The 23,885-nt window shown below is 35.0% G+C and overlaps 1 protein-coding gene and 1 long non-coding RNA gene across 19 annotated transcripts in view; one reads left to right on the top strand and one right to left on the bottom strand.

Annotated features, from left to right (window-relative positions):
* Window positions 1-23,885, bottom strand: part of LOC147844083 (uncharacterized) — a 209,768-nt gene that overhangs the window by 170,459 nt on the left and 15,424 nt on the right. Inside the window, exon 2 of one of the 16 annotated variants that reach the window (XR_015491477.1) lies at window positions 3,759-4,843. The exons of the other annotated variants lie outside the window; for them this stretch is intronic. This is a non-coding gene — a long non-coding RNA (uncharacterized LOC147844083). Of the gene's footprint in view, window positions 1-3,758; window positions 4,844-23,885 lie in introns of those variants that run through there. 16 annotated transcript variants of the gene reach the window in all.
* The window catches only part of cfap299 (cilia and flagella associated protein 299), a 101,416-nt gene that overhangs the window by 75,534 nt on the left and 1,997 nt on the right, over window positions 1-23,885 (top strand). Inside the window, exons 4-7 of one of the 3 annotated variants that reach the window (XR_015490301.1) lie at window positions 9,097-9,239; window positions 12,758-12,875; window positions 21,112-21,146; window positions 22,754-22,883. Coding sequence is in view for 1 of the 3 variants with exons in the window: in NM_001115124.2 (NP_001108596.2) it covers window positions 9,097-9,239; window positions 22,754-22,883 (273 nt within the window). In the remaining 2 variants the exon portion in view is untranslated. The remainder of the gene's footprint in view (window positions 1-9,096; window positions 9,240-12,757; window positions 12,876-21,111; window positions 21,147-22,753; window positions 22,884-23,885) is intronic. The other 2 variants (NM_001115124.2, XR_015490302.1) reach the window with 2 other exon arrangements.

Consider the following 23,885-nt stretch of genomic DNA (forward strand, 5'->3'; position numbering starts at 1 on the left):
GAGAGATTTACAACAGATGGATATATGTACAGGTTGCTATTAATTATCAGAAGTATGAAGATAGATTAGCATAATTACAAATGCATATGTGCAGTGAATATGAACAATCCAAGATAAATTAGTGCATCGAAGTGAAATGAATATGTACAATTTTAAGTGTAAAATGTGTTATGGCACCTTTTAAAGTGCAAATCTCATCTAACACCTGTCCAGCTAGGCACAATAGATAATACCAGTTCATTGGGCATGCAGTATAGAGTTGAAATAAATACAATTTAAAATATGTCCAGTACTATGTTAGTTTTTTTGTTTGTTCATTTGCTTTCGTTTCATGAGAAAAACAAGTTGGCAGATTATACACAACAACACTATTTCAGTTTTTCGAAATGTAAGCTTTGAAAATAAGTTTAAAGGTGGAGGTTTTTCAAAATGATATTGTAAACTATGTAGACTCCGTGTAAACTACACATGTTCAGTCTTTAGACGTGTGGGAATTACTAAAACAACGATACAAACTACAGGACTGTGTGTGTGCACAAATGCCTGAGCTTTCTTTATAAAGTACAACACTTGTAGCCAGGCATGCACCATTATTAGTAGATTTCACAGATACGTGTGAACGGACATTATTTTGACAACGTTGTCATTTGTACGTGAAACCTTTAAAAACGTAAAAAGTTTTTGGTGCATTGTTGTCGTGTAAACATACGCTCAGTTTAACACATCCTTCTTAAATAACAGGAAGGGAGAGCATTCCAAAATAAAGTTGTTTGTGGCCACCTTTTATGTCAAGCCGAAGAATTCAGCAAACTCCATTTTTACACTGAAGTTGCTGCTGCATTCAGGCAGGGGACAGATGGCAGCTGTGCGTGTGGTTTCAACCCAAGAACATTAAGTTTTAGTAAAGTGACTCATTTATCATTCTACTCCATTCATAGAAATCTTGAGGTCAATTGCGTCAGACTTTCCTCTCAGTTCTTTGATTCAACACTAGTGGAAACCATATAATATTTTACCAAGTTAAAAGTCAAAGCAATGGCCCAGCAGATGTCCAGCAAAAAAAAGATTAGATTTTAACTCATCATTAAACACAGCCACCGTTTGCACATCCTTGTTCAACAAAAGTTATTTGTTATGTAAATGTACAACAAATGACATATCTGCAATCTACATGAATACAAAGCGTGTATGTAGCATCATAATCTAATACAAAAATCAGGCAAGCCATGTGTTTATATGATAAGATTCATAAGCTTTCTCATCTAGACAAATCCCAGCACTTCATCTGAACCATGTGCATAAGCTTTCATTGCTGTTAATCTCCTCTATAAGTGTTTGCCATGACATCTTCGTAATCTAAATAGAGCAAAAACTGCAAATGAACTCTGGGGTGGATTTTTTAGTACATTGTTCACTCAGATGGCTCAAATCAAAGTTTTGCAGTATTTGTATAAGCAACATGCAAAAGATTAGCCAATTATGTCAGTTGCGAAATGTATTACATTAATGATACCCCCAGTGAAACGTATGTTCCTTCAGAATTCTTCATGCAGAGAATGGAGGAGCTTAACGTTTGTCAAGGTTTGAGGTTTAGCTTTTCTTTGCATGTGCTCGGTCACCTCTAGTTCACCTCCGCTTTGCTTCACTTCATGCGCTTGTGCAGGTGGTGTCCTTCAGTAATAAAGACAGGCTTTACAAACAATATTGTTTTCCTCTGTAGCCAAAAGAGAATTCTTCATTAGTTTGCAAACGGGATCCAGGTTCACACAAGAAAGCCTGATGGATTTCATTCATTTTCTGTGCTTAACTTGAGTGTTAAACTTTTGTAAGCGCATCGAAAGATGTGACAAACATTCAAAAAGCTGGATCCTGTGAAAATAAGTAGGCCATGGTTTGTCCTTTTTAAGTACCCCATGATGTGTAAGAAAGATAAAATGTTACGACTTAGGAAAGAGAAAGTGTCTGATAAAATTGATGAGCACTTAATCCATAAATGTCAACTTTTGGAAAGCTTTCACGCAGGTTCACATGCAGGGACGTTTAAGTCCCTGAGGGCAGTGCTGCTTTGCACATGTTTCAGATAAACTTCAATTTTCCCAAAAGGAACATGGAAGCCAAAAGTATGTGGAAAATGGTTGTAGTAGTAGCACTACTGGGGAAAGCTGTCTGCATGGAGTCACATTGGTGTAGGAAATCTCAAAAGAGACCTAAACTCAACTGATTTGTGTGCTGCCACTTTTGTTGACCCCAGGTGCTAGTTTTTGAAGCTCTAGTTCTCAACATAACTTAGCTGTGCTCCTAATTTAAGACACTTTTTCCCTTGGCAGTGGACACCCTGACTTTCCTCATCAATATAGACCTCTGAACTTAGCATTCAGACCTCAGCGTGGAACATTTGCCACCTGTTGTTTTGATATTTAAAAGCTGCACCTTATAATTCATGCATTTTCTTTAATGCATGAGCTTGTTAGTGTTTTAAGATTGCTCAAATAAATAATGAATAAGAGTAAAACAATTTTTATGAAATTGATAGTTTCATTCCTTGATTCTGATTAGTTAAGCCATGTTTTAAAAAAAAATTGTACAATGGACCCTTTTCACGCACTTAACAGTCATTATAAGCTTAAATCTTTTAAGGTTTTTAATTTTTAGATTTTATCAGAACCTATAAACATTTATATGCATTTATGATTGTGTTATATCATCTTTGCATCAAATTACAAAAAATTAATTACAACTTATGTGAGGTGTTTCCAATGCAGCATCTATGGGACAGGACAGTAAATTTGACGTTATTCTCTCCTCTGGCTGCAGTCATCAGTCTCACTCTATTTTTTCCTTTTTCTGAAAGTCTTAATAACACCATTGTGGCGTTTTTTTATTTTTATTTTTTATTTTTATTTTAGCAAATTAGATTGTAAAAAAAATATTTGTTGTACTCTCCCATTTACCGCACTCTAAGTTTACCCAACCATGACGACTTCTGCTGCTGAGAAACTCTGAAATGTGAATCATACACCTGCCTTTTGCTACATCAGAATTACTGTGCCACTGCATCTGTAGTTGCTGTTGCAGTTCTGTTTCATGTACTTTAGCTACATGTAGATGAACTGTTTATTAAATATTTAATATATGAGTGACATTGTGCCTCCTACTGTGCATTCATCTTTAATTTTGAGACCATCTCTTTTACCAGTCAAAGAAACTGTTCTCATATGGGAGATAGTTTAGAAGTCCACAGTAAATTTACACTATATCACAAATTATAGCATGCACTGGCATATTACTTTTAATATATTTATATTTGTTTGCTTGCTTGCTTGTGTGTGTGCACATGCATGTTTGTGTGCCGTGTTTTTAGTCTGTTCGGTTAGTCCTAAATAGCTTCAGCTGTTTGTGTTTTCACAATAAATAAATAATACGGGGAATCTGGGCCAGGTGTGTGAGTGAAGTGCATGATGGGATCTGTAGTTCATTAACGTGGCAGATTTGTTTTTTTCCAGCGATCCGCAAATGCTAGATCTCTGGTGAACATGACAATTACCTTTAGTTTTCAACTAGGCACCAGAATCAGTTTTTTTTACTATTTCTGCACATAATTCAGTAAAAATATCTGTGAAATTTGAGTGGAATGAATTTTTAATTAAAAAATTATTTTATAAAATATATTTATATGTATATATGTATTTAAAAGGGCTTACAAACCAAATCTAAAAAGATCCACTTGTTTGCTAAACAAAGCAATCTCTCACATAATATTTCTAGCAAAAGAAAATATACTTGCTTTTATTTGCGCATCATTCAATAATAATACTGAAATGAATATAAAAACTAAACAAATATACAGTCATGGGGTATGAATAATTTTAGGCTTGACAGTATATTTACACACATTTCCATAAGTAAACAAGTAGACTCAATGATTGGCTAAAAATCTGAGTAAATTTGCGGATATCTCCACGCGTGGTTTCCCAGTTCATATTAAGTTAATGATCATCTAAAGAAAAAAGTCACCTAAATCTTATATGGCGGGAAGTTGAATAATTAGCCAATCTGATTTAAGAAATTACACAATTGCAGTTTTTATATTACTGGTGCATAAACTGACAATGATTTTTGACGTTTCAATTGTGTAGTTACTGAATTTCATTTACTAGCAGAGGCTAAATAAAAAGTTGGTAAATGTTGACCCCTTGATTTAAATTGTGGTTTGGGCTCTGCATGTTGAAGTTCTGATCCAGCACAACATTCTGCCCAACTGATTGCCTGCTTGACTTCCTCCACCCTTGGCAGTATCCACAGTTGTCAAATCCCATCTCAGTCCTCAGAGTGGAACACCAGCTCTTTTCAGGGTGTTTTGTAGATGGCCAGAGGACACCTGCTCAGGCTCTGTTTATTTTCTTGAACAAACACCCAAGCAATGTGTTTATGATAGGAAAAACCAAGCACATGAGTAAACATTTGCTTAAGTCCCATCTCCCCTTCAACCTCCATATAAACAAGCTTATTTTGTCGTTTCCTCCTTTTTTTTCGACGTGCATTCTTTTCTTTTAGCGACCACATAACTCGGCACAATCCTATTTCTGTATTTCCCAAAAAGTCCTGTCATCGTTCCACCACCTGCTTTGAATTTGCTGTCCCACGGTAACAAGTCTTGATTACTTTCTTTTCTTTCTTTCTCTCTCAGTTTCTTCCTTTGAATATGTATCAGACTATTTTTAAAAAATCTCAAAGTAAATCCAGATTCGAATGTCCAGCTGCCAAAACGAGCAACCCGTCTTTCGGTATGGTTAAGTTGTACATTTTTGTTTTTCCTGCCAGGACATCTGTCTTCTGACACACCCTGTCATTATAAGAAAAAGGAAGCAGCATCTTTTGATTATTTTCATTCGTATTGCATACATTTTCACGGAAACTCAGTAAGGTCTGTCAAAGGCATTAAAAAAGATGTTAAACTTTGTGACTGCCACATTTTAATCATGTTGTAACTGCTCTGTGGTTATGGGTTTTTAACCTTTTTGAACACAGATTGTCTATACTTTGAATTGGTCAGAAAAAACACCTTAAAACCCCTGAAGACTTTAGTTGTTTAACAAGCATTAATCATTTTGGCCTCTTGAACTTGTCCTCTATGATCTAAAGTCCACATGTTAGCCAAATTTAGATCTCAGTTACACAATTAGGCATCAATGTATTTATTACATTAGTTTTTTAAATATTAATTTGCTATAAAAAAAAATATATATATATATATATATATATACACACACACACACACATATATATATATATATATATATATATATATATATATATATATATATATATATATATACATACACACACACTCACACACACACACACACACACACACACACACACACACACACACACACACACACACACACATTCTCATGCGTCTTAACGTGAGATCAGGCTGGCTGTGAAATAACTAAAATCATTCTGCATGGGATATTCTTAGTGATATGGAACTATGAAACTGTCAAGACCAGACTGAAACAATTATAGTGTGTTTCCCTGAAAATAATTGCATGCCTCAAAATTCTCAAGAGCCAACCAGATTCAAGCATTCAACAGCTTTGTAGTATAAACCTTCATAATTCTTCAACTATTCTTTAAACCACTAGGTTTTACCCATTTTTCATACAATTTAATATAGTATGATCACTTATTCTGCTATATATTATATTAAGAGCAGGACAGAATAAGTCTGTTGTTCTTTTTTTTACTTAAACACAAGCACTAATTACTTACTTTTTTTAAAAACAGGTAAAAAATAAATCCGTTTTACATTTACATAAACATATAATCATCCAGATTATTTCTATTATCCCATTTTATTTTCACTAAAGATATTTGAAACATTTCATTGTACATTCTGACACAAAAAAACACAGTGCCAGGTTGGAGGCTTTTGTTTGAAGTCCAGTGACACATCCAGGCCCTCTTAGTTAGTCAGTTTTCTAGAGGCAAAATGCATTTCTGGCTGCTCCTAACAGAAGCAGAACACCTCGGCACATCTGGACTCACCGCTGCATCTATTACACAAGCCTCACTATGTGAAGTCACGTCCAAGTCAAATAAGCAAGCCCTTCCACCCCCCCCCCTTAAGGAACACCTAAAGAGGGACAAGGGTAAGCCTGCCAAAAAAAAAGGACTCCGACCTCAAGCATTCCTCTCATCCAGGTCATGTTTTCATTACCCCGACAAATTTACACAGTTGTTAGTGATGGCCTGGGATTCCTCCTAAAGCACAGCCCACCAATAATAAACAGAGGCCAGCTGACACCCTCAGACACCTGCAAGCCTCCCTGACAGTGCAGGATTGTTCCCAGGCCGGAGAGCACCAAGAGGCCCTGCTTTCCTCTTAAACGTGTTATCCATTTGAGAGGGTGCCATCGTACCGCCCTGACACACTCATCTGAGCCAAGAAGGAAGCGCATCACTGGTATGTGCTACCAGAGGAAACATCATCACGAAGCAGTCAGTGGTGAATTTCCCTACAGCAACGTTAACCTTCGACTAGTTCTGTCATATACAGCAGTTTAATGACTTGCTGTTTTCTGACAAATATTGAAATTTGATAAATGGAGAAATTAGATATAACATACCAGTTCATATTTCGATTTCATATTTATAAAATAAATGTTGTATATGATAAATATATATTCTGAAATATTGGAAAAATTGTCCACTTACATATATACTTTTGTTTTTATTTACTTCTGTGGCGACCCTGGATTAATAAAGAGACTAAGCCGAAATGTGTGTGTGTGCGTGTGTGTATACACACACACACACACACACACACACACACACACACACACATACTGTACAGTGCTCAGCATATATAAATACACCCTTTACACATCTTTTAAATTCATATTTTTAATAGGAAGATACTCAATATTATATTTGTGCATATACATTAGATTAGTCAGTACTGAAGCCAAATCTGGAGCTTATCTAACAAAATAACTTACGATAACGGTCCAAAAACTAGTACACCCAAATTTATGCTATAGAAAAATATTAAATACAATTTTTTTTAAAAAAGAGGGGAAAAAATCAAAAGAAACTAAAAAAATTGAAAAATTTAGGTGAAGTTTTGTAGGTTGTATTTATTTATTTATTTATTTTTTTGCAATATTTTGCTTTAAATGTATTATCTTTCAATTTCTAAATTTGTTTGGTGATTAAAATATGATAATTTTTAATAAATATATCTGTTTAATAAACTGATTTGTTTAAATGCAGGAAAATACATTGCCTATATTCACTAAGAAATGAACAAAAATATTCATTTTTAAAATGGGGTGTTCTCAGTATTATTAGCCCTCCCTGTTTATTTTTTCCCCAATTTCTGTTTAACAGAGAGAATATTTTTCAACACATTTCTAACCATAATAGTTTTAATAATTCATTTCTAATAACTGATTTATGTTATCTTTGCCATGATGACAGTAAATAATATTTGACTAGATATTTTTAAGACACTTCTATACAGCTTGAAGTGACATTTAAAGGCTTAACTAGGTTAACTAGGCAGGTTAGGGTAATTAAGCAACTTATTGTATACGATGGTTTGTTCTGTAGACTATCGGAAAAAAATATAGCTTAAAAGGGCTAATAATTTTGACCTTAAAATGTTTTTTTTTTTTTTTAATTAAAAACTTTTTATTCTAGCCAATATAAAACAAATAAGACAATAATAGATAATATTATCAGACATACTGTGAAAATGTCCTTGCCATCATTTGGGAAATATTTAAAAAGTAAAAAAAAAATCTAAAAGGGACTAATAATTCAACTGAATATTCCAGATCAAAAATCACTAACATACATTTTACCCAGATTTACAGATTACTTAAATGTCATTCTGTAAAACAATAGTTGATATAGCAAACAATCTTTTTAGGCACACTCAGATCATGAATCATTTGTTGACATATTAAAATACTCTTTTTAAGAGTCCAAAAAAAGCCATAGAATACTATCATTTTAGATCTTTATTATTTGCCATCATCCTTTCAAAGCTGTAGGTTTTGTCAACAAAGACCTTTTAATTATTTAACATATAATAAAACTAAGCATAGTTAATGTGAAGCATTGAAGACACTGTCCTTGCATTTATTATCTAAAAAATCTTGTTTGTAAATGAACTTTTTTGCAAACACTAAAATGAGGCTTTGACTTTTGCTAGTTCATTCATAACTGACATGTTTATAATGTCTGTAAGTAATGTTTGCAATATCAGATACAGTAAACGTCTGTTAAACTCCGGGAAACGGATGGAAACAGTCAGATCTGTTTTTATCACTTGGCTTGTGGGCTTATGAGGGCGAGAGGAAACCTTTCTGCCATTGAATGTCTGTGGGCTAAAGGGTTTTGATTCCTCGTCTGCAATCGAAAAATGATCTCCAATGCTCGCTCTGCCCGCTGTAATTCCTCGCCTTTGCCTGATGATTTCTTTTCAAGGCTGACGGGGGAAGAGCAGAAGCCACAGATAAGGTAGCTGGATCAGCCCCTGGCCAGCTGTGAACCCGATAGCATCTGTTTAAAGCATCTAAAGGAAGAGCGCTCCTTTTTAAGTCTGCACTGCTAGTTATCTCACTTTTATCCTGCACATGTAAGGGGAATCCACAGATGGCCTGGGATCTGATAGAAATACAAATGTGATATCATTGACTGTGCTATCAAAAAAAGGATGGCTTCACAAAAGAAGTGCGACTCTGTCTCTCGCTGTCTCTTAAGAGGTAAACAGACAAGCCAAAACAGGGATCCTCTTCAGAGCAGATGTGGTTGGACATTATTCTTTCATCATTGCCATTCAGACAAAACAACTACTGACTGAACTCTGAATGATGTTTTACGTTTAAAAAACAATTACAATGAGTGTTTTTTTTTGTTTTTTTTTTACCGTTATGAATTGTTACACAATTTTATTAAGGGGATGAATTTGTAACTGAATCTTCCCTATCGTATTTATTTATACATCTCAATCGTCTAGTTTCTCAAGACTGCACTTTACGCTGCAGATTATTTATACAGCATGTCCTCCTGTTTTTCTTGCAGTCCATCATTTTCATAAGGGACCAAAATGCTCGTGGACAGGAAATATCTGCGTATATAGACTACTCCCACCGACTAAAATCTGAAGACTTTGAGCCATATTTCAGCGGAAAGAAAAGGCTTTTGCCAAAAACATCTGACTTAAGGTAAGCCTACTTATATTATGACCCATCCGTGATGATTTCCGGCTACTATTGTTTTAGTGGATGTGCTACTGAACATCTCAAAGGTTAGATTAATGTGCAGGAAAGCAGCATCCAACTGATCCCTGAAGCATTTGTCTTTGTGACATGGAAGCCCACTCCAAATGATGCATGAAAATGAGCATGAAATACAGTGAAAACAAAACAGACTCACTGTTCATAAAACAGAGGAAGAGTGGGTTTTTGCAATAACCAGTGCATTCAAAAAAAAAAAAAAAAAAAAAAAAAGAGTAGATGTACACTGTGAGAAATGGCTTTTCATTCTGTGATGTTAATGTTAGTCTATGATGATCCTCTGTAAAACAAGTTAGGAAAATTAAAACATTCCCAAAAGGCTTTATAGTGTACATTCTGTACACTACTTTGCACTTTGCTGTTTGTTTAAACTACCTATTTAATATGAGCCAAAACAACACAACTCTTGACTTTTTTTTGCAACTACTTCATTGTTTTACGTGCAATGCACTTAAATTTGTAAAAACTAATAAGTTAACTTAATTCCTCATGTTGGTCCCACACAAATCGATTTATTGATGCAGTTTTTACTGTGTATCGTTGATCTTATTTTTGTTTTAAGATTCACTTTAATGATTTTTAATTTAATAATAAATAAAAAAAACAAGCATACACAGGGAAATACAAGGAAAGTGTGGTATATTTTAGGTGAAATACTCCCAGGGTCATTTTATATTCAATTTGATATTTAGCCGGTGTTTCGTAGCATGTTAAGCATGTTAAGTTAACTGAACATGATAAGCTAAATAAGTTAGTGGCTATTCTTTCTTTCTAATGCAGCCCTTTGACTATTAGGATAGACATGAAACATACTGCAAAGATAGATTAGTATGGTTTATGTATTCCTTTTCACATTGAAAGTTCTTTCTCACCAAAATTGATGTGTGTCCCCTGTAAACTAATAAAAGTTGTACACCCAAGCAGAAAGTTGGGGGGTTAAATCTCACGTAGAGCAATTTTCTTGATTTGCTTAGCAGTACAGTAATCATGGGCGCCATCATGGAATTTCAGCCATCAAAAAAGACATCCAGCTCAGATGATTAAGCTCTATTGTGTGCAAAATACATCATCTGGATGCACTGGGGCGCATCTTCAGTAGCTGCGTTTCCACTATCGCGCCTAAAGCGAGCAAGCCAGGGCGCGCCAAGGCCAGTCGCGTTTCCACTGTCACTTCCGGGGCCTAATCGGGCCAAAGCGGGGCTTTCTTGGGGCCAGCGGCCGGCCTTTTTCGGCCTGTTGAGTACCTTCGGCCAAAGAGGGCCAGCTGGGGCTTCGGGGTGGAGTGAAAGGAGAGGCGGGCACAGTTTTCCGATCGAACATGAGTACATGTCCCAAACAAACAAATAAATAAATAAGTAAGGGAAAGAAAACATCTAGCCTTACGGGGTCTTTTTGCATATGATCGCCCTTATGTTTCCCTTTTAAATGTAAGGGTGTTGCATAAAATAATAAAGTAGTTTTTGTTGGATATATCTTGGGGTCACTGGGTGTTTCAGGTCTTTTAACATTAGGCGCCCTCTCACAGGTGACTCAGCTGAGTTTGATCAGACTCCAGCATGCGTCCCAGTAGCCATCACTCACGAATCAGCCCTCTTTATCCATAGCCATCTTGTGGCTTTCTCTGCAGCTTCACTAACAGACCTAATGGCCATTTTCTTTGCTGCTACTGCTATGCCTAGTCGGTTGAAGACTTTACAGAGTGAATGCCCAGCAAACCCTCTACAGCCCAACTCTATTGGCTCACAGTGTGTCTTCCAGCGCCCTTCTGTACTAGCTCTTGGTACTTTGAGTGTTTTCTTTCACTTGCCTCTTCCATCCGCCCTTCCAGGGCACTGTAAGTTCAAACAAAATCAACTGTCTTGTTGCCTCAGAAAAGATAATGTCTGGTCGGAGTGATGTTGTAACAACAGTTGAAGTCAGAATTATTAGCCCCTCTTTGAATTTTTTTTTTTAATATTTCCCAAATTGTTTAACAGAGCAAGGAACTTTTCACAATATATCTGATAATATTTTTTCCTCTGGAGAAAGTTTTATTAACTTTATTTTAACTAGAATAAAAGCAGTTTTAAATTTTTTTTATTAGCCCCTTTGGGCTTATTTCTTCGATAGTCTACAGAACAAACCATTGTTATACAATGACTTGTCTAACTACCCTAACCCGCCTAGTTAACCTAATTAACCTAGTTAAGTCTTTAAATGTCACTTTAAGCTGTATAAAAGTGTCTTAAAAATATCTAGTAAAATATTATTTACTGTCATCATGGCAAAGATAAAAGTAATCAGTTATTGGAAATGAGTTATTAGAACTATTATGTTTAGAAATGTGTTGAAAAAAAAAATCTTCTCTCTGTTAAACAGAAATTGGGGGGGAAAAAAACAGGGGGGGTAATAATACTGACTTCAATTGTATGTGCTGTGGGAACTGCTTCCCCAGGTCAACATGCAACTTCCAGTCAGGAGCTGAATGGAGGAGGCCCGACCTTATCTTTTGCAGTTGGCAGGGTTCCTCCTCAGCTTTCACAAATTCAATCCTCCATTTTGGGGCAAGATGATATGGTACCTATCATCTTTGAAAAAGATAAGCAAATCTATCATCTCACTGAAAGTTTTTAGTAGAGCATCTAAAAGCCACGTCAATTAGTTCAGCAGATATACTGTACATGACTTTGAATCTCACCCATATCCATGTTGCTTAGTGGAGAACATGAGTCAATTATCATTTTAGCCAATCACAGACATTTCTTTAACACAATGGCCAACCCATCAGTTGCCGCCTGTTGCTACACCTGACAGCATGAACACAAGCATCCAACTGGTCTAGATATGTCATTCTAAATATTTATTTTTTGCATCTTTGTTTTTCAAGCCTCTTTGATGTGTTTTTTGAGTAGTTCACACAAAAAGACTGCAGAGTGCTGAACAGCTGCAGATTTTTCCCTAATCACTGCCTGACCTGTTGGTGACCTTGTTCATTTGCTAATTGGGCTTTAATCAAGCTTAAAATTCTGTAGCGTAAAGCATAAATTAGGATGTTGTTTTGATATTGTTAACATTTATGGTAAATTTGATCAAGATTTTGGTCAAAAACCAATACTTTTACAGCTATAATTTTATGCAATTTTGTAAATGCACCTAAAAATCATCAAATCTTATTGACCTTATTCTGGAATACACAATTAAGCTTTTTTTTTAGAACTTCCGATTTAATTGCATATGAGAGAAATGACTAGGAATATGACAGAAAACGGTCTACACTCAAAAAATTATGTTCGTCGTTTGTTCGAAATACTTATTTAAAATGAGCCGAAACAACATCATTCTTCCATTTAAATTAGTGAAAATTAAAAATTGAAATTAAATTTTGAATTAAAATTAAAAAGCTAACTTAATTCTTTCATGTTGTCCCAACACAAATCGATTGTGTGAAACTCAGCTTTTTTTTACAGTGTGCGTGGGTCTCAAACTCGATTACTGGAGGGTTGCAGCTCTGGAGAGTTTTTCTCCGACCCTAAATCAAACACCAACTAATCAAGCTGTTCAAGACTACTGGAGACTAATAAGCAGGTGAGTTGGAGCTGGTTGGAGCTAAAATCTGCAAAGCTGTGGCCCTCCAGGAATTAAGTTTGATATCACTGGTGTAAGTAAAAATGAAATAATGTAAAAATACCAGTTTTGCAACATCAAACAACATAACACAATAAGGTTCCAATGGCTGAGCTTGCTCTGACATGTAATATCAAGGTCATTACATTTTCATAAATATCTTAAATAAACTGTTCGCTCACATGCACCTTTCCATTGTGCTGAAATGGAAAAAAATGAACCCCAATATTATCAAATAATAAATGAATACATAAATATAAAAAAAAAAACATAGCAAATTTAAGACTGGCATTCTGTTATCTATACTAATTACATGTAACCACAATTAAACATAACTGTAAAACATGTGCTGGATAAGTTGGCAGTTCATTCCACTGTGGCGACCCCGGATTAATAAAGGGACCAAGCAGAAAAGCAAAAGAATGAATGAATGAATGCAAAAATGTAATATTGAGGTTTTTTTTAATCTAAAGCTGCTACAGTATGCAAGCCAACTCTGTGTATGTTTGTATATCAGCATCCTAACTGCCACAGTTCATGATCTAATCAAAGGAAGTAAAGGAAGTAAACTACAGCATAAGCATTCTCATTTCCTGTGTACTCCCAACCAGCTCCATCTCTTTCTCTCCCTACTTCTTTTTTAATTCCTTATTCTCTCTTCCCCTCTCTCTCTCTTTCTGTTCTCTCTTTCCTCCACCATCCTTCTCACGGGAACAATAACAGGCAGTGCTTGTGGTTACAACTAAGATGGAGCAGATGCTGTGTTCTTCCCATACAGATGCATGAATTCACTCTACAGCTGACAGACTTTGACTGCCTCACCACAAAAAATAAAGACTACAAATGCCATGGCCACCAGCTGAGGGCAATCACATTTGTCTTAAAGAGTTAGTTTACCAAAATTACTTCCTTCAATAATTAATAGTGATGCATGATCATGATTTTTCATGTTTTTTTTAAACTAGCAAATTGGTTGATTCAATAACAATTTTAAAATTTATTCGTGCTATTTTTAAACTAGAAGCTAGAAAAAAATGGTTATGTGAGAAAAAAAGTGTATAAGCTTTATCACAGGCTGAATCTACAAGGATTTCAAATTAGAGGCAACAGCTGCAATTTAATCTTGATTCACACAAATGAGCAACATGAATCACCTTCACTCAAAAAAGATTTTATTTTTGCTTGTTCAAACTACTTATTTAAAATGAGTGGTAACAACACAATTCTTAAGCTTTCATTGGAAAACTTAATCTTTTATGTTCAATCCACATGAATTAGTTAAAAGTGTTAACTTAATCAATTTTGTGTTTGTTGTGTGATGAATGAATTGTGTGGAACCCTGTATGTTTTACAGTGTTGGGTAGTTGGTGACTTAAAATAGATTGTATAATTAATTACAAATATATGAAGTGAAAAAAATAGCTTAAATAGTGAAACAATAATACATAATGAAATAATGCTACATTAAACATTGGTAGAGACCTAAAACTGTAGATATGGTTAAAAAAGCTATTTAATTTTCTTCCAGCAAGGAGGCACATGTGGGAGTAACAGGAGTTTCTTTGATTACAGTGAACAATGCAGCTGCTCTGGTCCTATTTAATATGGATTATTATATAGCTTTGATTATACAGAGATTAGCTTTATCCTCCAATATTTCACACATTATGCACAGTATGTGTGCTGTTAAGTTTTTCAAACACCCAACTAATTTACTACAATCCACACACACACACACACAAAAAAATTCTTCAGATGCAAAATTCTATTGAATGTAGCCCATGTACATTAAGTGATCCCCAAGTGATCACGTAAGTGAATCACCTGTAATCAAAACTGGCCAAACAAATGTGATCTGTACAGTATTTAATATTAGGAATCACCAAAGTATTAAACGAATGAAGTGAGAGCTTGTTCTTATAACTGCATCTTGTGTTTTTCCGTCAGTTGTCAGCAATGTTTGTGTGGCGCTGCTGTCAAACTATCAGGAACAACATATTTTTTTGTATCTGGCTGCATCTGTGCTCCGCCTTCAGCTTCTCTGATCTCTGTTAACATTTCCTTTATAGACTTTTTAGTATAAAGTTGGTGTACATATCTGAAAATAGATACCCCAAACTAAAATCATAATCAATCATGTCATTCCAAACCCCTGAGACCTTTTTTCATCTTCAGTACTAAAACTAAGATATATTTTAAATGAAATCCAAAAGCTTCCTCATCATCCATAGTCCAGACACAAACTCCAGAAAGGTTCCATAAAACATAATCAAAACACACCATGGGTCCGTTCTTTCGTACATGGATTACTCAACTACCTGCATTTGGTTATTGACAATTTGACACGATCTAGAATCATTTTGTTCTTCAAAACTCATCTGAGAGTTGTTGTCATAGCAGCAGTTCTGGTAGCTCAAACCTGCTCAGGTGCAGGCTTATTTCAAATAAACAAGAGCAGATGGGGTCATTTCAATCAAAAGTAATGCTAAAAGTATTTACTGAATTCTGATATTTTCTTACAGTAGTAGTTGTATACACTTGGGACAGTAGTAAATTGCTAATATATATATATATATATATATATATATATATATATATATATATATATATATATATATATATATATATATATTTATACAATTAAAAGTAAAAAAAAATAAAACTTGTCTTTAAGGGGTTCAATCAGAACATTTATTGGATTTTTTTAACTTTTTAGATACAAAAGCATACTACAGGTACAAGCTTTAGTACAATTTTGACTTTTTTTTAAAGGAATAATTATTTATATAGTCATGCACATGTTTTGACAGCTGATATGATGGTGATTTGATGCATCACAAAAGTTGCATAAAAGTTGCTTTTTTGAGGCAAAATTCATTTAAGCAGCCAGTTATTCTTTACACCGATTAGGAAACTTGAATAGGCCTAGGCTACTATAATAAAGAAAATCCACTCTAAATGTAAAACTAAATAAATTGCTAAATACATGAAAGTGTAATGCCTGCAGCTCACAACAAATGTTGTTGTGCAAAAGTTATTGTGTATCATATTTAACAAACTGTTTACTATGCATTAGGGCTGTGTAATTAATCGAAAATCCGGTTTCGATTTCAATTTTGGCTTCTAACGATTACTTTAATGTAACTTTTACAGCACGGGATGCGCATCATTCATATTTTTAAAAGCACGAAAGAGCACATGCTCTGTGTGTGCACGCAGGGCTTTCCCTCGGACAGGCTCTGAGACAAGCAGAGCACACACATCTAACGTCATCTTAATGGTCAAATACATGCACATTTGTGTCAGAGCGCAGTGTTGAGTGATTATTCAAATTAACCCTCATTTGTGTAATAAACAAACAAGTTGAGAATCAAAAGACATGTAAAAGAGAAACCATATCAGAGCTGCACTGTTCTTAAAGTGACAGTGCGCAATATTCCTGCTGCTGCCTGTTTTGATAATCAAACAACAAAAGGAGAAAGTCCCTCACTGCTCTTGACTGAAGGACTTTAGTAGCTGATGTTTTTTTTCTTACAGTAAAGATGCTTAAAGCACAGTTTAAACAACAGATTTAATAACTCATTTCGTTTATCTTTGCTATGTTGACAGTACATTATATTTTACTAGATATAAATACTAGTATTCAGCTTAAAGCGCTATTCAAAGGCTTAATTAGTGTAATTAGGCAAGTCATTGTATAACAGTAGTTTCTTCTCCAGACAATCAAAATATATATAGCTTAAAAGAGCTTAAAATATTGAGCTATTAAAATAGGTTTCAAAATATTTAAACCTGCTTTTATTCTAGCTGAAATAAAACATAAGCCTTTCTCTAGAAGAAAAAAATATTATAGGAAATACTGTGAAAAATTTCTCTGTTAAACATCATTGGAGAAATAATTATATATAAAAAAAATTCACAGCAGTGCAAATAATTTTGACTTCAACCGATAATTGTTTTGAATATTCGTGATTACAATTATGACCAAAATAATCGTAATTATGATTTTTCCCATAATCGAGCAGCCCTACTATGGATTTTAAGTAATTTTGCTCACATGGATAATTGAATGATAATCAGATGATGTCATTACACTGTTGTGCCGTCAGCCAATCACTGCATTGCAGATCATGGTTTTGAGGATAAATCTGTCCTTCACAACAAACGCAGAGATCTCAGATCAGTTCATCCCAATGTTTTTATCTGATTCACAAACTTGTTTGAAGAACCAAATTAGCCAGAGATCAGTTATCAAGACTAACGGATCCAGGATCTGTTAAATCATCTTAGATCATTTAAGCAAGGTATGAAGAACGGACCCCATAAGTCTTCAGTGGTTCTATCATAAAATTATCAAGTTATGAGAATAGGCACATACTCAGTGTCAGTATAGTGCACGCTTCACTAGAGTGAGGTGTTCTTTATGCAAGTCATGCTCAGTCAATCTGCTGACGTATTACCTGGGTTATTACATATGGTCTAGGTTTTTTTTTCTGGACTTTGAAAGAGTCAGGACTGTTGCTGTCCATGGAGGATGAGGGAGCTCTCAAGATTCATCTAAAATATATTCATTTGTATTCCGAAGATGAACGAAGATTTCAGGGAGTTGGAACCACATGAAGGCGTAATAACAAATTTAGTGTTTGATTTTTAAACTAACTCTTTAATGAGGGGAATTTTATAAAGAGCTGACATAAGAGGAAAAGAAGTCAGCCTGTTAATAATGTAGCCTGTGTGGTGAGACATGTTATGGAAACTACAAACCTCTAGTTATACAATTAGAAATATAACACTGGATGCAACAAATGTAACTTAGTGTAGAATATTGTTTTAGGTACAAAGATGGCCAGATATCAAGAGATATAAATATGTATAGAGAAAACTTTTTGGTTAAATCTGCTTTCTTTGGTTAAATGGCCTTAAGTGTGGCTTCCTTTAACAGATTTCTCACTTATTCTAGGTTACGAACCAGATTTTTTTCTTTCTCATTGATCCATAGAGTTACAGCTGGGGATTTTAAAAACACTCTTAAAACACTCCATCAGGCTTTAGTTTGGTAACCATGGAGCTCTGAGGTACACAAACATCCTTTTCCTTCTTAGTGTTATATAGTGTAATGGTAAAGACACAGACCTGTTATTAACAGCATGATAATTGTTTCCACAAAGCCCAGGTCTTTCACACATTGGTAAGTTAGTGTGGGTGGGTTGCCATCCAGCTGCACTATCAATATTAAACATTTCACTTTACCATGTGACATATCTACAGGGACAATATGGGACCAAAAAGTGTCACAAAAAAAGTGACACGTTGCTGCTCTCATGCGTTTTCAATCACACAAAAAAAACGAATGGACCAAATACTGAGAGAGTCTTTCAGCTTCCTCTGACTTGAAAATGTAAAAGCTTTGGAGCATTTCTTCTGCCCATCTTTTCATGTTCTCTGTTAAAATATCTCACATCTGTCCTGTTTCTTCGACCAAAAGTAAGTGGTTTACCATTGCATAAAAGTGGTCAACCCAAAAATGCTAATTGCTATATGGCGTTTCAGTATAAATAGACACAGAAAATGCTGTCAAACCTTATTTTAAAAAAGGAGGAAGTGAATACACGTCCTTGCTTTAAGTCCCTCACAAAGTTTTACATTTTGTATATGTTACAAACCATACGGATAGAAGAAAAGTGCAGACTATACATTTTTGTGTCAAGAAAAAGGCAGGCGGGACTAAAATGTTTGATCCAAAAGGCAAACAGAACATGAACTGAACTTGTCATTTCATGCATCAAGGTATTTCTCCACAGACTCTGGCTCTTGTGAGGGTCTGCCATGTTTACCATTACAGCAGTCACTCCGATGGCAACCGTCTTTCCTGTGGTGCAAAATGGCAAGAGGAGACCCCATGAGGATGTTTAATCCAGACCATTACTTTCTGTTTATGTCTTATTAGCCAGCCTTTTCACTTTAGGCACTCTTTTGTTTGCTTTGGTGACGAGCACCATGGTTTCTGGTCACCTTGACAGGAAATGGCAGACAGGGAAGTTTTAGGTGTCTTTCCATGACTCTCTTACCCACAAAGCCATATGCAATAAATTATGTTAAACTTTTCAAGATATTGGCCTGCTGAGCACTGAAAAATTGCACGTAATTGTTTATTTTTTGAAGTTTTTTCTCAGATTAAGGACAAGTGTTGCTTCTTGTTGTCTACATTTGTATAAATACTTGACATTTATCCCCATGCAGGCATGTTGGGGATTTATTATGCAGTTATATGTCATGGTATCCACAAAATATTTTTACAACTGTTATGCAAATATTCAAGTGTCTTTATGCAGCACCAGGGATTGCTACTGAACCAAATCCTACCCATCTTGAAATCAAGGGGATTTTGAGCATAGGTTTGTTCAGTGATTTATATCCTTGAGGTTAGGTCATACAGATGCTGTTTATAAGTTTTGGACTGCTAAGTAGCTTTAGCAATACAAAACATACAGCGTGTTGGCTGACGTCCACGGTGTTATCATCATGATAGAGAATAAAAAGCTCTTGTATCCATGTGCCTCTCCTTCAGATTTATAAAGAGCCTCTCCCCAAAGTCCAGCTTTGTTCTTGGACCACAAACTACTGCTTGGGAAAAGCTGAGGTCCATTTGCGCAAGCCTCGCTGCCTCAGAGTGTGACATTTGGAGTTGTGTTTCTGCAAAGCAGCTGTTTTCCAGCAGTTGAGCTTGGGCCAGATGCTCTCGTTTTTCATTTTAGCTTATTGCGTACATTAATTATATTTTAGATCTATTCTCGCGGCTATTTAGAGTGGCCTGCTGGGTCTCAGTCTTTAAATTGATCAGTGCAGACACCGGAATTTTCTGGAGCAGTGTTTTTCTCCTTTAGCTTGGAATGTCTTGAAAGTTGTGTAGGAGCTCATGTGCGAACATCGATTTTTGAAGCTGGACATCTATTCTTGAACATATTCAAATAAATATCCCAACGTCTCTGCATTCAATTAGAGGGAAACTGATACATCAGTGAAATGCCTATGCAAAGACTAAAATAGTCAAATGGCTACATTTCAAAGTTCTTTTCTTTAAGAATTCACTTGGAAAATGAAAGCATGTACACTGCAAGAAAAGAAAACAAATGAAATAGGTATTGGGGTACTATATATATATATATATATATATATATATATATATATATATATATATATATATATATATATATATATATATATATATATATATATATATATGAATTTTCCTTCAGCTTAGTCTTTATTCGCCACAGCAGAATGAACTCCCAGCAAGCCAGTACTGGAAAAAACCCATACACACTCATTCACTCATACACTAGGGCAATTTAGCTTATTCATTTCACTTATAGACTTATAGTGCATGTCTTTAGACTATGGAGGAAACCGGAGTAGCCGGAGGAGACCCACACCAACACGGGGAGAACATGCAAACTCCATACAGAAATGCCAGCTGGTCCAGTCGGGATTCGAACTCGTTTTTTACTATGAATGTTTTGAAATAAAAAAAAAATTGTAATGTCAAATCTGGCATTCTGAGTAATTTTGTCTGCAAAAGCGATTCTTATTCAGCCTTAAATATCTATTAGAAAAACCTGAGACCATTGCTGACCATTGCTCTGAGAATATTTATTTTGAGTTTAATGTCACAAATCATAATGCTGGAATTGATTCATTTATTTTCAGCTTTGTCCCTTTATTTTTTCAGGGGTCACCACAGTGTAATGAACCACCAACTTATCCAGCATATGTTTTTTGCAGGGATGCCCCTACAGCTGCAATCTATCACTGTGAAACACCCATACACTCTCGCATGCACACTCTTACACTACAGCCAATTTAGCTTATTCAATTAATCTATTGATCTACTATGACCAATTCATCTATTGCGTACGAGCGGGCACAGCCATTTGAATCTTTTTGGCTCAAGAATTCTAATTCACTTCCATTCATTTCTAGATGTTAAAAACAGCTTGTTAACGCTGCTTGATGTTGTAAACTGATTTTTATTATTATATTATATTATATTATATTATATTATATTATATTATATTATATTATATTATATTATATTATATTATTCTGCTTTGTCTGATTTTTCATGAACGCACTTGTTTGTAGAGCTAGTAGTTTGACTGTTTTTGCAGTTTATTATTTCTAGTCATTTCTCCCATAGGCAACTGAATCGGACGTTCCACATTGAAGAATAAGGTCAATAGCACATGTCTTTGGACTGAAGGGGAAACCACCCAGAGAAAACCCACACCATTATAGGGAGAACATGCAAACTCCACACAGAAATGCCAACTGACCCAGCAGGGGCTGGACACAGCGACCGTCTTGCTGTGAGGCGACAGTGCTAACCACTGAGCCACCGTGCCACACAAACGCTGGAATTGCCAACTACAATTACTAGTTTGCATTAAGTTTATAGACATTAAAATGTGTTTACAGACAATAAAATATTAAATACAACACAATGCAATGTGTAATGTTAAACACAAGGAAAACGCCTGTGAACATCCAAATAAATATGGATGGATAATGGATTATCACATAAATACAAAATTAAATATTCATATTAACAAATTATATTAACAAACTTGCAAAGTTACAGTTAAAATATCTTTTAATATACTGTTATGACAGTTAAAATATCATTTAAAACAGGGGTTCTCAAAGTGGGGGTTGGGACCCCTCGATGGATCGCGGGACAATGAAGGGGGGGGGGGGGGGTCGCCTGGTGATTTTAAAAAATCTATTTATTATTCTTAAATCATATAGGAATGACCATATTTTATCCATAACCTACAGAAGAGAAAAAATATAGTCGTTTATAATTACTTTATAGTTACTTTAGTCGCTTATAGTTACTAGTTCTATTGGATTGCGACCCCAGTGGTAATTGCATTATATTAAAGACACAGCAATAGCGTCAGATGCAGCAGATTGATTTTATAACACCAGGTTAAAGTTTCTGGCCCATTTACCGCACTGACATTAAACGAAGAATATCCCTGGGTGTATTGGTGTGTGTATGACATTGCATGCAAGGTTTCTGTATTCATAACCAGGATATTGGGGGTCGCGAGTCACTGGCATCGTCATATTGGGGGTCGCAGGCTGAAAAGTTTGGGAACCCCTGGTTTAAAATACTGTTACAACTGTTAAAATATCCAAATCATAAATATTTCATTTACAAAACAAATTCTTTCATTTATGCCACTGTCTGACATATTCAGAGATATTCTGCGATATGTTATTTAACAGCGCTCAATTCAACTGTTCTTTTAGATTTCTATGATTTAGTCCTCACAATTAAAATTAAAGATGTATTGTTTCTTTATTATAATTGAAAATGTTCTCCAGCCATATTAATTCCTTTTAGCTATTTAATATTTTTGAGAGAAAAATGCACCATAAATATAATTTTTTGAATGTCAAGAGCATGACTGCACTTCTGCCTTGTAGCAGTTGTCAATAACAATACATAGAACAAGAATGGAGGAGCAAAACAATTTCCATTTGTCCAAAACACTGAATAGACTGAATGTCTTATACACAGTTTAACACCTGGCTTTTCTAAGTGCACATTTGATCAAACTAGAAACTTTAAATGAAATCATTTTCTTAAGAATAGCAAACAAAGCACATCCTCATTTTTTTTCAGGTGAGCATTTTTACATTATAGTCTTAAGTTTATTTTATTCCCCCAAGTGGTTCAATCATACTGCAGTGTTTTTCAGTCTAAACCTTTAAGGCATGCATTTTAATCTCTAAACAATTAGAAATGTATTAACCTCAACCTTTTCTTTCAGCTTCTACAACTGGAGGACGCAGAAGTCCAAACACAATAACAGCTCAAACTATGAGGTAATCACGGAGAATCCAAGCGGTCTGCTCTTCAAGTGCAAGAACGACAGGAAAATCTTGAATGTTGACCCAGAGGTGAGCAGCTTTGATAGGAGGGGTAAACAGAGTGCTGACCTCTCTCTCAGTTCTTATTTACCATCCACAAGTAAACCAACACCTGCACTATGTTTAACAGAGTATTTGTGTAATGAATCAGTCAAGCCTGATTAAGGATTAGAAAGGCCATTGTATTTTCTCTGTATTACTATTAGATACAGTTTTTTAATCCATTGATTACAGGGTTATTTCACCCCAAAATGTACATTCCATCATCATTTCCCACCCTTGTGTTGTTCTAAAACACAAAGTTTTTTTCTGTCTTTGCAAATATATATTTTTAAATCAAATTTGTGAGGTTTCTGTCGCCATTGCATTTTTTTTTCACTTAAAACTTGGATGCATAGAAAAATTCATAAAGAAATGAAAAATAAATTGATATACATATAATGCTGTACCTATGCACATTGCTGTCTAAATTTTTAGTTGAATTTTTCTAGTAATCTCAATTTACATCAGTCAAACTGACTAAAATTATGCTAAGACTGTAAAAAAGAAAAAGTTGGCTCAAGTTAAAATGACCCAACTTAAGGATTATTTTGAGTTTATTTAACTTAAACCGATTCAAGTGCAGTAAATGTGAATGTCCTGAGGTTTGTTGCATTAAAATTTTGTTTTTGAAGTTGAGTCACATTATTAACTTATTAAAAAACAATTAAAGTAACATAAAAATATACTCTCATGACTTTTTGTCATTTCGTTATGTATAGTGTAGTTTTTTTAGGGGGTTTTACCTTTATTATAAAGGACAGTGGAGTTGAGATAGGAATACTTTGGGAGCAGAGAGAGGAGGGAAGGAACAGCAAAGAACTTTGAACCAGAAATCAAACTTAGGTTGCCATGCGCATCTCAGAGCTATATGTCAGCACACTTTACCACTAGGCTATTGGCGCCAACGTAATTTAGGTTTTTATTCATATATGCTAAACATTGATCAGCAAGCACAGAAGAACTAAGCTCATTGGTTCTTGCAAAAGATCA

This window comes from Danio rerio, chromosome 5, assembly GCF_052040795.2.
Source record: "Danio rerio strain M-AB ecotype USA chromosome 5, GRCz13ab, whole genome shotgun sequence".
Taxonomy (NCBI): Eukaryota; Metazoa; Chordata; class Actinopteri; order Cypriniformes; family Danionidae; genus Danio; species Danio rerio.